General features: G+C 44.8%; 2 protein-coding genes across 4 annotated transcripts; both read left to right on the forward strand.

Annotated features, from left to right (window-relative positions):
- On the forward strand, positions 1-4,857 carry PCNA (proliferating cell nuclear antigen). The gene is made up of 6 exons (XM_070765872.1): positions 1-306; positions 1,823-1,920; positions 2,260-2,327; positions 3,744-3,938; positions 4,019-4,142; positions 4,326-4,857. The coding sequence occupies exons 1-6, from the start codon at positions 86-88 to the stop codon at positions 4,403-4,405; spliced, it is 786 nt and encodes a 261-aa protein (XP_070621973.1). The 5' UTR covers positions 1-85; the 3' UTR covers positions 4,406-4,857.
- A 1,879-nt stretch (positions 4,858-6,736) lies between these two features.
- On the forward strand, positions 6,737-15,945 carry TMEM230 (transmembrane protein 230). Of its 3 annotated transcripts, none has more exons than XM_070765023.1 (4): positions 6,737-7,116; positions 8,392-8,525; positions 12,302-12,424; positions 13,618-15,945. In XM_070765023.1, exons 2-4 carry the CDS (start codon positions 8,430-8,432, stop codon positions 13,756-13,758), a joined length of 360 nt encoding a protein of 119 aa, XP_070621124.1. In that variant the 5' UTR covers positions 6,737-7,116; positions 8,392-8,429; the 3' UTR covers positions 13,759-15,945. The 3 variants fall into 3 exon arrangements, with proteins under 3 accessions (XP_070621124.1, XP_070621123.1, XP_070621125.1); XM_070765022.1 differs by having other exon boundaries at positions 6,963-7,172; XM_070765024.1 differs by having other exon boundaries at positions 7,021-7,411.
- The last annotated feature ends 681 nt before the right edge of the window (positions 15,946-16,626 follow it).

Below are 16,626 nucleotides of genomic sequence, written 5' to 3' on the forward strand. Positions count from 1 at the left end.
GGGGGCGGGGCGTCGGTCTTCCAGCTCTATAAAAAGGTTCGGCCAAGCCATTTCGCGCGAAAACTTTCCCGCTCTCGCTGACAGGATGTTTGAGGCGCGGTTGATTCAGGGCTCGCTGCTCAAGAAGGTCCTGGAGGCCCTCAAGGACCTGATCACGGAGGCCTGCTGGGACTTGGGCTCGGGCGGCATCAGCCTGCAGAGCATGGACTCCTCGCACGTCTCCCTGGTGCAGCTCACTATGCGCTCCGAGGGCTTCGACACCTACCGCTGCGACCGCAACATCGCCATGGGCGTCAATCTCGTGAGGTAGCGGCCGAGCGAGCGCGCGGTGCGTGTGTGTTGGGGGGACGGACGGGGGACAGAAGGCGCGAATTGGCTTCACACGCACAGAAAGGCGGGAACCGTTCTTGCGACGGTCGCGCCGCTTGTGACGTCACCCCCCGCGCGCCATGGCGGGAAGCGCCGGAGGAGTGTCAAGCGGGCTTGGCGCGCGCTTTTCTCTCTTCTAGTTCTGGAAGGGGATTGGCTGCGGCGGGTTCCACTCTTTCGGCGCGCTCCCGCCCGATTGGTCTCCCTCTACTTTGGGGCGGGGCTTGTCTTTTAGGCGCGGGATTTTGCAGGGGCAGCATGGCGGCTTTTGCAAGAAAATGGGGGGAGAGGGAGAAGGCAGGGCAGGCGTCCCTCTTGGCCCCTGAGGCGGAGGCTCGTCCTGCCCAGCCGGGTTTCCTCTGTGAGGGCAGCAGCCCTTTAGGCCTCCCAAGCGCAAGGAGGCCTGGGGAGCCCCTTTGCAGGGTTTGCCTGGCCTCTTTTGAAGTTCCAAATCTTCAGTCAGGCCTTGCCTGTGTTCCAGAAAAAGACGTGGGGAGAATCTCTTGCAAGTCACTGAGATCCCTGCACCCGCCAGAGCCTCTCATTTACTTGTTTAGATTTCTGTGCTGCCCTTCTCAGACTCAGGGTGGCTCACAAGTCAATACAAAACAAAATATTAAAACACTCTTAAAAACTTCAATTGATATCTAACAGTTTAATTCTGTCATTGTCCCCAACGAAAATTAAGAGTGGAAATGCCAAATAAAATGAACCTCCACCCAACTCTCTCCCGATATCATATTTTCAAGAATGTATCCTAATGATGATACAGGAATGATTATTAAGTATGTTCACTTGTGTGAGCTGACCACAGTAATCATAGATGGGAAAGGGCTGGGTCAAAACTAATTGCTGGAATCTGGGAAATAAAATTGTGTAAATCTAGACACTTATGTTTGATTTTATTTATTTTTGTTTCAAATGTATAAGTTTCCTCTGCTGACAGACTCAGGGTGGCATACAACAGTAAAATGAATACAAAAATTGAAAAATTACCCCAAGGCACATACAATAAAACATTGCTGGGCCAGCGGTATTTTCAATAATACCCACTAGATCATGAATAAGAGGATGTTGGTTATCTGGTAAGCCTTAGTCCAGAGCATCCAAACTGCCACAGAATTCTCTTGTGTTTCCCCAAAAAGTAACTGGCTTGCTGGGAAATGTGGGCTTGTGGGTCCAAGCAGAAAAGGAAGCCTGTTTTCCTAACCCAACTTTGTGTGCAGAAAGGCTTCTGCTTGGTTTAAGTGAACAAAAGTCTAGAGTCAGGAAGTTGACAGGTTTTGTTCTCTGGAAGCTTTAGAAATGTATTTTGACCCACAGTCTTCTCTTTGCCTTCCCTTGGGACAACAGCCTACTGAGCCTATTCGTTTGCAAATGTGTTTCATGTTATGTAGTGTCCAAATAATGCGCTATATCAATACAATGAGATGTCATTGGGCTTTTTTCCTAGTATGTCCAAAGTGCTCAAGTGTGCTGGTAATGATGACATAATCACCCTTAGAGCTGAAGACAACGCTGATACCTTGGTTTTGGTATTTGAAACGCCAAGTAAGTTTTAACTGGATTATTAACTGTCTTTTCTTGGGAGTAGATGTTCATTGTGAGCCTAGAAGGGGAAAGATAAATTCTGATGTCAGAGCAAAGTCCTTTGAAGCATTCTGTCCCTGTAGATTCTACTTTCACAGGAGTACAGAGAATTTTGCAACTGGTTTTAAATGTGAACAGGTTGCCCAGCACCCAGATCAAAGACTCTGGTTTTGTTGCTGTCTTTAACATGTATTCAAATAGCTTTGCAGATTATGACTAGTAAACAGCATTGAGTCAGGAAATTATTTTGTTCTGGCAAACAATGTTAATTATATAGTTGCTTTTTTTTTTTTTTAACAGATCAGGAGAAGGTTTCAGACTATGAAATGAAATTAATGGATTTGGATGTAGAACAGCTTGGAATTCCAGTAAGTGAGTTTTTATCTTAAAGTTATAGTTTATTCGATTTGTATGCCGCCCCTCTCAGAAGACTCGGGGCAGCTACTATTAATAGGTACTATTAATGATTTCCTTATATTTAAGTGCTATCCTGCATGGTTGAGGACTGGCTTGTTTGCTGTCTTGACTGAATCTACAGCAGCTGCAACAATTAAAAAAACATTACTGTGCTGGTTAATGTTCTATTTTACCATTTTGATATGGTAGTTCTTGCTTAATGATCCTAATTAAGACCAGAATTTCAGTCACTGGGTGAAATATGCCCAGGGGTTGGGCGGCTGCCCGGGGGGGGGGACAACGCAGTGGGGTAGCAGAAATGAGGCTCCACCCCATAGTACCCAATTTGCACTGAAAGATGTTGAAGAAAATGCAGGGTGTCCTGTATAAGCCACGCCCACCGTGTAGTAGTAAAAAAATTGGTAGCCCTTCACTGAACATGCCCCACTTGGCAACAGCATTTTTTGTAGTACTGAGTAAAGTCAAACCAGGATCTCCTGTCCTGTTGCCTTCTTTCAACTCCGCCTCCCTGCAGCGCCCCCCCCCCCCACGACCTGTCGTCTTCCCACTGCCAATGAGGTGTGCTCTACCTTGACCCTTTGAGAGGCGGCAGAGTGGTCAAAAGGGAAGACGGGAAGGGAGAAGTTGAAATCTATGCTGTGGTCTTAAATGTGGGCAGGCTGCTAAGCACCCAGATTTTGATTATGCACTGGCCATAATTTAAGGCAGTGTTTCCCAACCTTGGCAACTTGCTGGCTTGGGAATTCTGGGAGTTGAAGGCCAAATATCTTCAAGTTGCCACGGTTGGGAAACACTGATTTAAAGAACTAAATGTACTTTGAGCACCTTCATGACTATTCATATGGATAGCTAAACAAATTACTGTTAAGTAGGGACTACCTATACGGGCAGTTTAAACGGCATCTGTTCTTAATGGAGAGGAGATTTTTTTAAAATGTTAAAATGTTTTGTGTTGCAGATTCGTATTACAGTTTGAAAGCGGGAGTGTGATTAATACGTAACTCCCATAAAATTCTTAACGTTTCTTAATCCTATGCTTAAAGCCATTAGAAAATGCAACTGTAAAATACATGTATTCCTCAACTGTTAGTAACAGTGGTGTTGCTGACGAGTGAAATCTGGCTTGCCCAATGTCTTTGCTTTATCAGAAGGTTGAAAAAGTGATCACAAGTCAGGGAATACCTGTTAAAACTATTGCAAAAATAAAGATTTGCTTCTCTGGCTAATTTTTCTTTTAATGCTCATTTGATTTGCATCTGTTTTACTGACCCCAGTGGCTTTTGTCCCGTGAAAAATGAAACACAATCCAGGTGGTGACTTTAGCCCAAGCGAGCCCTACAATTCCTAAAGCTTATGTGATCTTTCAGGAACAAGAATACAGCTGCGTGGTGAAAATGCCCTCGGCTGAATTTGCGCGTATCTGCCGCGACCTCAGTCACATTGGAGATGCTGTTGTAATCTGCTGCACGAAAGATGGTGTCAAATTTTCTGCCACGGGAGAACTTGGGAGCGGAAATGTCAAGCTGTCACAAACCAGTGACGTTGATAAAGAAGACGAAGCTGTAAGTAGGCCCCAGGAAGCTTAGACTGTGTGTTTGCTATTGCTCTCTCGGTTCTTTAATCTTCATTTATTTTTTTGCAGGTATCAATAGAGATGAACGAACCTGTCCAGCTGACTTTTGCTTTGAGATATTTGAATTTCTTCACCAAAGCTACACCGTTGTCTCCTACCGTTATACTCAGCATGTCTGCGGATGTTCCCTTAGGTGAGTGGAGTATTGCAGGTCTTCCTGAGAAATTGCGCCAAAGGCAATTTTCATTTATTTGATTGATGATAATAATAATAATAATTTATTAGATTTGTATGCCACCCCTCTCCGAAGACTCGGTTGATGGTTTCAGGCTGGCCATTAACTTGTTTTCCTCGGCTCTTTTTTTGTCTCCTGCAGTTGTGGAATACAAGATAGCAGATATGGGACATTTGAAATATTATTTGGCTCCAAAGATTGAAGACCAAGAAGAATCTTAAGAAATTAAGAGGGGAAAATGCGAGGCCGGTGACCCAATGTCCCTTTTCAGTTACACAGTCTTGGTGCATCAGATGCACTTAGACCCTATTGTAGATATTTCCATGTAAATACTTCTCCTTTTTATTATGTGAGTACCTAAAATTAGTTGTAGAAGCTTCTTTTTATTGTTCAGCTTTTAATCCTTTTCGTATGAAAATGAGTGCGGTATTTAAAAACAAATAACTTTGAATAATTTCTGTATGTGGAGAGCCTGTGACCCTTTAGATGCAATCTATCAATAACTGCACGAGAATCAGAATTTTGCAGTATTTTTCACCCTATTAGTTGAAAAAAGGATGCTAATGACTGCAAAAAGAAATGTTTGGAGAAAGAAAAATGTTCTAATGGCTTACCTTGAAATGGGAATCTTTAGAAATGAATACTTTTCAATAAAGAATACTTCATTTTTTAATTTTGCCTTGTGACTGTATTACCCCCACCATGCTTCAATAAGTATGTCAATATGGAACCAGCAAGATGTTTTCTTTTCCCCTGGGAAATGAAATAATTTAGCAAAGTAATTGATGGTGGACTGGATATTTTCAAGGATTTTACCCTAAATACACTAGAATTGTCAATTACTCAACATCCAAAATGTATCCTTCCTCTTCAGTGACAGAAAATTTGGGTATGTATATTTGTCACACATGTGTCTTCTGGCTTAAATAGGAAGGTTCTGGACATCACAAAAATAGAAATATTAATTGGAATGGGAGCCATTTTAAGGGAAGGGTGCTATGGAAGCCCAATTATTCGGAGAATCTCCTCAAGTTGGGCCACAAAAATGCTGCTTCTGTGCAGGAATGAGTTCCTGAGAATTCATTCCCTTTGTGGAGATGCAGGCATGAGGCCTCCATCTACTTTTTGATGGACTGGTCAAATATTATCATGGTAAGTATTATGCAACAATCTGGCTGCTGTCGAGTATTTTCTAGCCAGAATTTTAAAAAGTTGAAGTGAAATACCATTCTGGCACTTTTTCAGTTCGCCCTGGGGGGGAAAAAGTGAAAAAACCACCCTGAACATACACACACACTGACATCAGGAGGGAGTGCTGGAAGGATAGAAAGATTTTAGCAGGCAACTAAAGTGGGAAAGCCTAAGGCAAACCTACATCTAAGAAGTTGCATTGCTAAAACTAGAAGTTGTGTGTCTGGTTAACTACAGTATTGTATAAGACACATCTTTTTACCCAAGAGTGAAAATTTAGGTGCTTCTTATAACACTGCTTTATTCTAGACAACTTAAAATCAAGAAGCTTTTTAAAATAAACGCTTGATCTAAAGAGGCCCAGTGGTATTGTATGTTCTTTTAAAGGGCAGAGAATATTTATACTTCCAGAAAGCCATGTCCTGTTTTGTATTAAGATGAAGCAGCTGAGTTAAACCTTGACTTAAATCATGTTTGGAATCTATTTAAATAATTGGGAGGAGTAAGTGTGACTACAGTTAAGAAAACTTTCTGGCATTAATACACTGCCATAATGTACATTTCTCCAATATCATCTGTGCTGTTTGCTGGGAGGCAGAGGGAGATTTGTTTACATCACCCAAAACTAAGGTGTGTCTTATGCTCTGAAAAACGGTACTTTCCCTTGGCTTGAAAAATGAAAACCAATATGTGAATCATTAACTGATTCGACTTGCATGTTGCCTGTCCCCCTGGCCTTTAGACACAAATAATCTGGTTCTCTTAATAAAACCAAACCACCACCGGCCTTGCAGATGGACAGCCTTCCAGTGGAGAGTCATTCTGGGGTCCTTTTGGACCAAAATATCCATTGAGTGGAGTTTTCACCAATTTTATGGCCTTGTCGGTGAAGTGGATTACTATGATTAATAGTAACATGGTTATGTGAATCATTGACTTCGTCATGTGACCTTGGGACCCCGACTCAGTTTCCAAGCACCTGGATTTTGGTCATGGGGATGCAGCAATGGTGTGAAACAGTCACTAGAGAATAAATAGATTTATTCCAAACACGACTCTCGAGTCACCCGGGGCAGCGTTATCCCGAAGGTGCTTTTTTTGAGCTGAAGAAGCCTTGATGAGAAGGGAAACCTTCAAAGAAAAACCTTTGGGGGGGGGAGGTCATAAAAGACGTTTTCCAGTGTTCCAATGCCAGAATGACAAAATAATTGGAGAGATGTCTACATTTAATTTTAAAAAGCCAAGCCTGTGTGTGTGTCCCTTTTTTCAGGGCCCTGGAAAGAGTCACTAAATGAACTGTTCTATATTGAGGACTCCCATGTATGAATACATAAATGTGGGCCTGCTTTCCCGTCCCAGGAGACGAACTCCGGGTTGGCAGGGGCTTCTCTGAGGCGGCGCCCTTTCTTTCCACACCAGCCTTCATCTGGGGGCTTTTCTGCCAGTTCAGGCCCCACACGGTCCCTACCACCACCCAAGAGGGAAACGGGCCCTTCAATGGGCCTGAGGGGAAAGGCCTGGGCCGCCTCTAGAGCGACGAAGGCCGGGATGGCGCGGTGAAGCAGCCCGGATGCGCTCGCCTCAACCGGGGCTGAGGCGGGGAGCGGGCGGAGCGTTGGCCGCCTTCCTTCCGCAGACCCGCCCGTGGGCGGCGCAGCTGCTCGGCGACCTGGAAGCGGCTCCGGCGAGCGGCGCCGTCCACTTCCTGGACAGCCAAGGCCGCCATGGCTCGACCCCGAAGGTAGGAGCGGGCCCCCCTTTGAGCCGCCGCCTCAGGAGACACAGGCCCGATTTTGGGTAGGTGGCTGTGGAGGATGAAGGAGGAGCCCGCGGTTGGAGCTGGGGCTGGAGGAAGGCCGAGTCGTCCCCGCACACTCTAAACCGCGAATCTTCATTTAACGCAATTTAAACCAACACGGGCTGCCCTCCAGGCTCCGTTTTTGTCCCCTGGGAAGAGGGCCGGACTTCAACCCCAGAGCGCTCCGGCCTGGAGTCCAGGCCTCTCTGAGGGGGGAGGACATCAGCTCTCCGCCCAGGTCGGTCAAAGGAGGACAAGGATGGTTGGGGTGGGCGTGGGGGGGGGGGTGCAATAGGTTGGTCATCTAACTGTGGAGCTGTATATAAGTCTAAGGGATATTCCTCTTCCTTTCCCTCTTTCCTTCCTTCCTTCCTTCCTTCTCTTCTTCCCTTTCTCCTTCTCCTTCCTGGTGCCGCAGTGGTTAGAATGCAGGGAAACTCTGCCCACTGCCAGGAGTTCAAATCTCACCACCAGCTCCAGGTTGACTCAGCCTTGCGTCCTTCCAAGGTGGTCAACTGAGGACCCAGATTGTTGGGGGCAAGAGGCTGACTCATAGAAACCTAGAAGATTGATGGCAGAAAAAGATCTGGTCCATCTCACTGCCCTTATTCTTTCTATCTATCTATCTATCTATCTATCTATCTATCTATCTATCTATCTATCTATCTATCTATCTATCTATCTATCTATCTATCTGCCTATCTATCTATCTATCTATCTATCTATCTATCTATCTATCTATCTATCTATCTATCTATCTATCTATCTATCTATCTACCGTATTAAATTTGTATGCCGCCCCTCTCCGTAGACTCCTGTATTTTGTCTTAGGGTGGATCTATGTTTATCCCAGGCATGTTTACATTCAGTGACTGTGGATTGACCAACCACGTCTGCTGGGAGTTTGTTTGTTCCAAGCATCTACTCTCTGTAAAGCGCTTAGAGGGCTGTAAAAGCCCTCTGAAACTTATATCACACTATTGCCATTGTCCTCCCTTTTTCGTTTACAACTGCCCCGATTTCTGATCCCAGCATCCCTTCGTAGGTGGAGGGTTATGAGCTCCCTCCACCCAACCTAGAAAGAAGAGTTTGTTTTTTGGGGTTTCTTGTGTCTCCACCACGTAGCTTCCAGGGACTTTTCCTTTGCTCGCATGGGACTCACATGGCTTGATTTAAAGTATCCAGAGGTTCCTCTCCATTTTTGTGGCTCTGATCCAGGTTGTAGCTGTGAGGAGTTGCTGCCTCTGCTGAAGAAGATGCCGTCCAGGACGAATTTGGCTGCTTCCATCCCCAGCAGCAAAGTGAAATATTCCAAGCTTGCTTGCACGGATGAAGGATACATTGATCTGCAGGTAAAAGGAAGGAAGGGACGCATTTTATTTCATCATTATCTTTTTAATCCCACCATTAGGTTGGATAACTCAAAAGGAGAATCCAGGACCCGCCTATTTCTGTTTTCTCAACAACAAAAACAGCAACAACGACCACAACCACCCTAGCAGTGGATTCAGCTAATAGGGGTTGAGCTCTGTCTGTCTCAGAGTCATTCAGCTAAGCCAGAAATGGATCTTCCAGTTTTTCACCCAGCATCTGCTCCAGAAGGACCCTCTTTTATTCCACACAATGCAGAAGGGGTGGGCTCTGACCTGGGGTCTCCTCCTGCAGTGGCTTGAAGAATTATTTGCAAGCCAGAATTAAGGTCTCCTAGTTCCCCAGCCCATTTTTAGGGAAGAATAGAATACAAAATAGAAAATAATAAATTTCCCATGGTGTTAAGGAACTAAAGCTTATATTCTGGCGCCCTGGAACATATTTTTACAATCTGACCAATCAGGTGTTTACAGTGGGGGTGTCCCTCTGACCTTCCTGCCAATCAGCTTCAAGCTTTGTTGGGAGAATTGGCACTAGGCTTATGATTGGGGGTCACCATAACATGAGGAACTGTATTAAGGGATACAGTTACTTAGAAAGGTAAAGTAATCTTAAGCCTCCCCATGGAGTTGTTTCCCTGGACTGTCTACCTTGCAGAGTTATTATTATTATTATTATTATTTATTAGATTTGTATGCCGCCCCTCTCCGGAGACTTGGAGTTGGCAAGATCTCCCCCTCCAAATAATAATAATAACAACAACAACAGCAGCAACAACAACAGAGTTGGAAGGGACCTTGGAGGTCTTCTAGTCCAACCCCCTGTTTCAGGCAGGAAACCCTACACCACTTCAGACAGATGGATATCCAACATCTTCTTTAAAAATCCCAGTGTTGGAGCCTTCACAACTTCCAGAGGCAAGCTGTTCCACCGATCAACCATTCTGACTGTCAGGAAATTTCTCCTTAGTTCTAAGTTGCTTTTCTCCTTGTTTAGTTTCCACCCATTGCTTCTTGTTCTACCCAAATAAGTGAAGACCAATGAAGGAAGGTGGGAAAATATCAGCTCTGTGGAGAAGGACATGGAGTTTTATATTCCCTCCCCAAAGTTGGATGAAAAACTGTGGTCACAGGATCCTCCCATCCCCCAAAGAGCAGCCTTGGCAAAGAGGATGGGAAGCGGACGGTTTTTCTGAGTTTTTCATCTGTTTGCAGAGATGTCCACCAGGGGGCAGCATTGTCACTGCACTTCCTTTTTAAAGGCAGGAGAGCAGAGCAGTGTTTCCCAACCTTGGCAACTTGAAGATATTTGGACTTCAACTCCCAGAATTCCCCAGCCATCGTTCGTTGGCTGGGGAATTCTGGGAGTTGAAGTCCAAATATCTTCAAGTTGCCAACGCTAGGAAACATTGGAGTACAGAAAAATCTTGAAGAAAGTAATAATAGCAGCATCACTAAAAAGATAGAAGAATAGAATAGAATAGAACAGAATTCATTTATTGGCCCAGTGTGATTGGACACACAAGGAATTTGTCTTTGGTGCAGATGCTCTCAGTGTACATAAAAGAAAAGAGACATTTGTCAAGAACCATGAGGTGCAACACTCAATGATTGTCATAGGGGTCAAATAAGCAATCAGGAAACAATCAATATTAATATAAATCCTAAGGATACAAGAAAAAGATGCAGTCATACAGTCATAAGTGGGAGGGAATGGGTGATATGAATGATGGGAAAAACGTAGAAGTAATAGTAGTGCAGACTTAGTAAATAGTTTGACAGTGTTGAGAGAATTATTTGTTTTAGTAGAGTGATGGCATTCCGGGAAAAACTGTTCTTGTGTCTAGTTGTCTTGGTGTGCAGTGCTCTATAGTGTAGTTTTAAGTGTAGGAGTTGAAACAAACTATGTCCAGGATGCGAGGGGTCAGTCAATATTTTCACAGCCCTCTTTTTGACTCGTGCAGTCTACAAGTCCTCAATGGAAGGCAGGTTGGCAGCCATTGTTTTTTCTGCAGTTCTGATTCTCCTCTGAAGTCTGTGTCAGTCTTGTTGGGTTGCAGCACCAAACCAGACAGTGATAGAGGTGCAGATGACGGACTCAATGATTCCTCTGTAGAACCGGATCAGCAGCTCCTTGGGCAGTTTGAGCTTCCTAAGTTGGTGCAGAAAGAACATTCTTTGTTGTGCTTTTTTGATGATGTTTTTGATGTTAGGGGACCATTTCAGGTCTTGAGATATGACAGAACCTAGAAATTTGAAAGGCTCTACGGTTGATACCGTGTCATTTAGTATTGTAAGAGATGGTAGGAAGGGAGGGTTAGGGTTATAGAACAGAAAAATACACTGGTGAACTTCAAGCCAGCATGATCGTAAACGTAGCTGTAAATACATGAATGTCTATAAAAACTGGTCATAAATTCTTCCAAACACTCCAGATCTGTTGACACAGCTCCAGGAAATACCATTGCACTCAGTTTCACCACCTCACCTGTTCTTCACCCCTTCGTTTTATATCCGTTCACACCTTAGTTGGGCTGGTTTGCCGCAGGGGCCGTTCAGAAGAAAAATCCCTTCCCTCGATGGATATCTCTCACCTTTGGTTCTCTGCTTTTAATATATGGTTTGCATGTTTTTTGGGAGGAGTCGTTCCTTTGAATTCGTGGGGAATATTATTATTATTATTATTATTATTATTATTATTATTATTATTATATCAATATGACATAGCAAATGAGATCACTATGCTGGATTTCGTATTTCATCACCAGTCGGGCGCTTCCCAAGCATCTAGGACTGCGTGATGTAGCGGCGAATTATGTGTGCCGATCCCAGTAAAGCGGCCTTTTGCAATTGACAGGTGGAGATTTTGTCAATTCCGATGGTTTTCAAATGTCCGCTGAGATCCTTTGGCAGTGCGCCCAATGTGCCAACGACCACTGGGACCACTTTCACGGTCTTATGCCAGAGTCGTTGCAGCTCGATTTTTAGATCTTCGTATTTCACTAATTTCTCTAGCTGCTTCTCCTCCTCCTCCTCCTCCTCCTCCTCATTATTATTATTATTATTATTATTATTGTTTATTAGATTTGTACACCGCCCCTCTCCAGACTCCAGTGTTTACGAATTTAGATTTGTAAAACATTGGGAGGGAATCCCAATCAGCGCAAATGCTGAAAGTCTTATTTGAAAAAGTTATTTTCCACTCCACTTCCAAAGAAAAAGACTCAGAATGGTTTAGTTACTTATATATTCTGGAAGGCCTTGAAAACCTGGCTTTGCCGTCAGGCCTGGGGTCTGTGAGAACTAACATCTCTCAAGTCTGACCTAAATAAGTTCTGATTGGGATGTATGATCCGGTATGACTGAATGGATAAGATTTAGTATATTATTATTAGGGTTGTAAATTGATTTTATATTGTTTTATTGTTGTAAGCTGCCCCGAGTCCTTTAGGGTTAGGTGGCATACAAATCTAAATAAATAAATTATTTTAGTATTAATTTATTAAGTTGACTTCTATACCACCCAGTCCTGTGGGACTCAGGGTGGATAAATATTTTAAAAATAAATATTTTGCTGGAAAAACGGCTCTTAAAAAGAACTTTGTGCCCCCAATTGGGCATCTTTCAGATGTATGAACTACAGTTCCCAGCATTCCCCAGTCAGCGTTGCTTTACTTTAGAACTTACTTTAGAACTTTAGGATGTGGAACTCTGGGTCCGGGAAGCTTGTTCTGTGCTGACCCCCTTTTTCTCCCTAGTTCAAGAAGAGCCCCCCAAAAGTCCCCTACAAGGCGATCGCGCTGGCCACGGTGCTGTTCCTGATTGGGACCCTCCTCATCATCATTGGGGCCCTCCTCCTTGCGGGGTACATTAGCCAAGGGGTAAGTCGCGATCGGGGTTTCTGTCCTGGGGGCTCATGTGGGCAGGAGGTCTGCATGGTCCCAGGAAAGAGAGAGAGAGAGAGAGCCTTGGAGAACGGCTGACGTCTTGCCTTTTCCAAGTTCATTATTTATATGAAGTTGCTTTTTCAGCATTTGTAAACATTAAGTCGAAAAAAGGAACCGACTATTGGACGTGGAACCGCATCTCAGATTAAAATTGACAACCCGGGAACCCAATTATGACAATCTGTCATCTCAGCACAAACAATCTCATCCTTCACATTGATCCAAATTAATGTTATTTATAATATAACTTCTATTTATATTTTATGATGAATAATTTTATTTTTTGTTTATTATTATTTTGCGTATGTACCAAAAAAAAAAAAAGGAAAAAAATTGATTGTTATTAAAATCCTTTTTGTTTGATGAGAGGTACTAAGCGTTATGGAAATTATAGAAGGGGTAGACATATGTCAAAAGTTGGGGAAACACTGATTTAAGATGAATGGAAACTACCTAGACTCTCTTCTCCCGAGGGTTTTCCATGCCTGTTTGGGGGGGGGGGGGCATTGGACCAGACTATCTATGGGACTGTCTTCTGCCACGTGGCTCCCAGCGACCAACCAGGGCCCACAGAGTCGGCCTTCTCCAGGTCCCATCAGCCAGGCAATGCTGATTGGCGGAGACACATGGGAGGGCCTTCTCTGTGGTGGCTCCGGCTCTATGGAACCAAATGCCCCCAGAGACTCGTACTGCCCCCCACCCTCCTGGCCTTCTGAAAGGCTGTGAAAACAGGGCTCTGCTGGCAAGCCTGGGGGCCACAGAATAACTAGCTTGACCCCAGAGAGATGAATGTCTGTTGAATGAATGTTGTAACTGGGTTTTTTACTGGTCTATATTTATTTGTTTATCTAATTTATCTAATTTATTTATTTATGTATTTATGTATTTATTTATTTATTTATTAGATTTGTATGCTGCCCCTCTCCGTAGACTCGGAGTAAACAAAATTTACTATTTTGTTTTGTCATTTATTGTCCTATATTGTATTGGATTTTATTGCTTATGACGGTGCACCACTCAGTCTGGAAGGAATTTGGCAGCTTAAAAGTTAAATGAATTAAATCAAATCTTCACTGCTGCCCAGTGACCTTCCTCCTCCTCCTCCTCCTCCTCTTCTGTCCCTTCAGGGAGCCGACCGCGCAGTCCCCGTCTTGATCATTGGCATCCTGGTCTTCCTCCCGGGCTTCTACCACCTGCGAATCGCCTACTTCGCTTTCAAAGGCTACCGGGGCTACTCCTATGACGACATCCCGGATTTCGACGACTAGGAAGCTACGAAGGAGACGCAGCCTTGGGCCGCCCGGCTCTCGGCCTCTCTGTCTCCGGAGAGAAGGGGCCGAAAAGAAGCTTCATGGAGCGACGCCCTCTTTGGACACTCCGCCTAGGAACTGCTAGTGCCCATGAAGGATTTCTCTGGTCGGGCTTTTGATTCTTGTTTTCCTCCGAGGAAATCAGCTGCATCACATGGGGGAGGTCTTGTGAGACCAGCTTCTGCTTTGAGGTGGGAAGTTCTCAGCAGCTGCGTTGCCACCAAGCCGTGGGAGGAAAGGAAACTCAGGGGTTTATTTAGGCGCTTCTACATATATGTATTATTATTATTTCACTTCTCCCTCTAAAGCAGAGCCTCTGCAAAGCTGACATCTGGATCCAGGGGTGAAAAGTGGGGTGGGGGACTAATTAAATTGTGACCCAGTGCAATGAGAGGCTTCTTGAAGGCTTCTCTGAGCTCCTTTCAGGGGGACCAAGCAGGGGTAGGGGCTTGGCCCACCCGAGAGAGAAGGCAGAATAATTTCAATATTCAAAACACGTTGCATTTTTCCCCCACCCAAAAAATAAACCCAATTTCCCCTGTGGGCAGCTGTTGAGGAATGTGAGCCAGGAGGGACTCCAGGTTTTATCCTAGGCAGAGGGTGAGGTGGGCCCTGTTACATGGACAAATTGTTGTTACGTCAGGAAAAGTGTGTAGCTAGTCCTCTTGAAGCAAGCCATGGGGTTTTTTCTCCCATCCCAGCCTGCTCTCTTCAGGATCTTGGTTAAAGAAGTGATTCTGTGATCAGGTTTTGTTCCTATAGGTCTGAGATGTTCAATCCATGTCTACCCATGAGGGATCCCTTCCTAGGATCCCTAGATCCCATCTCAAGGGCTGGTAGAATTGGCTCCTCGGAGAGTAAGCCAAAGGGGAGGCGGCATCCTTGGATGGAATTTGGCTGTGACCCCCAGCACTCGGACATAGGCAAGAAAATAACCTTGAACATATCCCAGAGGCATCAAAATGAAATGATATGTAAAAGAAAAGGTCAAATGCAGAGGCAGAAAATCAAAATACTTGCCTTTTAAACAGCACCCCTTTCTCCACAAACCGATACTCAGACATGTCTGCTTCAAAAGTCTTTGTGGCCAAACGTCTGTTGCGAATTGAGTGGACAGCTGTGGGCCCTTTACGAGCCCAGGAATTCGCAGATCCTAAGGTGACCATAGTTGCCCACCCTTTTAGGACATGTGGACTTGGCCAGCTCAGGGATTCTGGGAGTTGAAGTCCATCCACAGGTCCTAAAGAAGGAATGTCCAACCTTGGCAACGTTAAGCCTGGTGGACTTCAACTGCCAGAATCCTTGACTTCTGGGAATGGAAGTCCTCCAGGCTTAAAGGTTTGCCAAGGTTGGAGACCCCTGACCTAAAGGGACCATAACTTCCCACCTTTTGGTGATCTGTGGACTCGTCCGGCTCAGGAATTCTGGGAGTTGAAGTCCACAGCTCCTAATACGGCCATAGCTGCCCACCCTTTTAGGACATGTGGACTTGGCCAGCTCAGGAATTCCGGGAGTTAAAGTTTACAACCCCTAAAGGGTCTGCAGTTGTCTATCCAAAGAGGGAGGAGGACTTAATTGTCCCTGAACCCTGGCTAGGTGTCTTCAGGAAGAGATGGGACACTTGGATAAGTGCAAATAGGGGTGTTTACACACCCCAAAACATGCCTGCACGAACACCCGTGGGTTGCTCTTGGATCGGCCCGCTTCTTAGAACCAGTAGTGGTGGCTGGAAGCTCCGCCCACCCACCCAGGATGCTCCGCCCACCTATTCACAAGCCGGTAGCAACGGGTTTCCACTACTGATGCAAACTGGAGGCTTCAACGGTGGTGACCAAGGCGGGCTTGAAGTCGGCCCAGGTGTCCAGGTCAGCAGCACCCAAGGCAAAGCCACACACTGATAGTTGCATTTGTTAATGTTGAAGCAACCAGGGTTTCTCGAAGGGAGGCCGCCTGGACCAATGGTCTTGTGCTGGGCAGAGGTCCTGGACTTCTTTTTGAGTTTATCGGCATTCCTTGTTTTCCTCTCTGGATTCTCTCCCAGGATTTACAGCCCGCGTAATAACGCAAGAGAAGCTTAAATGCGCGTTGGAAAAAGCTTAATCTGCAGATGCCATTTGCCGACTTAATAAAGAACTTGTGATCTTCCCTCTTGACTTTTTGTACTTTTTCAGCCTGACGTGGTCTCTGTTCTCCTAGGGATAAGGAGCCCTTGTCCCACGAAGTCCCCTGTCTTTTGAGATTTTAATTGGGATTTTTATAGCAAGGCCTTGGACTTTGAACATAACACACACACACCCAAAATCTGGGATAACAAAACACAGTTGTTGACTTTCCTAATATACTGCATCTGAACTAAGGGTGAAATCCAGCAGGTTCTGACAGGTTCTGGAGAACCGGTAGCGGAAATTTTGAGTAGTTCGGAGAACTGGCAAATATCACGTCTTTCTGGGTGGGGAGGGGAGGGAATGGGGATTTTGCAGTATTTTATTTATTTGTCTCCAAAGACTCGTATCCTTTCCCTGCCACGCCCACAGAACCGGTAGTGGGGGGAAAATGGATTTCACCACTGATCTGAACAATAGTGGTCCAACTTCAACTTGAAAAGCTACTATATGAGAGAAAAAGAAGAAAATAAAAATACAGTGGTACCTCTACTTAAGAAACTACTTAAGAACTTTTCTAGATAAGAACCGGGTGCTCAAGATTTTTTTGCCTCTTAAGAACCATTTTTTACTTAAGAACCCGAGCCCAGGACATTTGAGAGTGGCATGAAGGCCCAGCCAGTTTCCTGCCATTCCCCCTTTAATCCCAGCCATCTTGGGTGGT

This window comes from Erythrolamprus reginae, chromosome 12, assembly GCF_031021105.1.
Source record: "Erythrolamprus reginae isolate rEryReg1 chromosome 12, rEryReg1.hap1, whole genome shotgun sequence".
Classification (NCBI taxonomy): domain Eukaryota; kingdom Metazoa; phylum Chordata; class Lepidosauria; order Squamata; family Dipsadidae; genus Erythrolamprus; species Erythrolamprus reginae.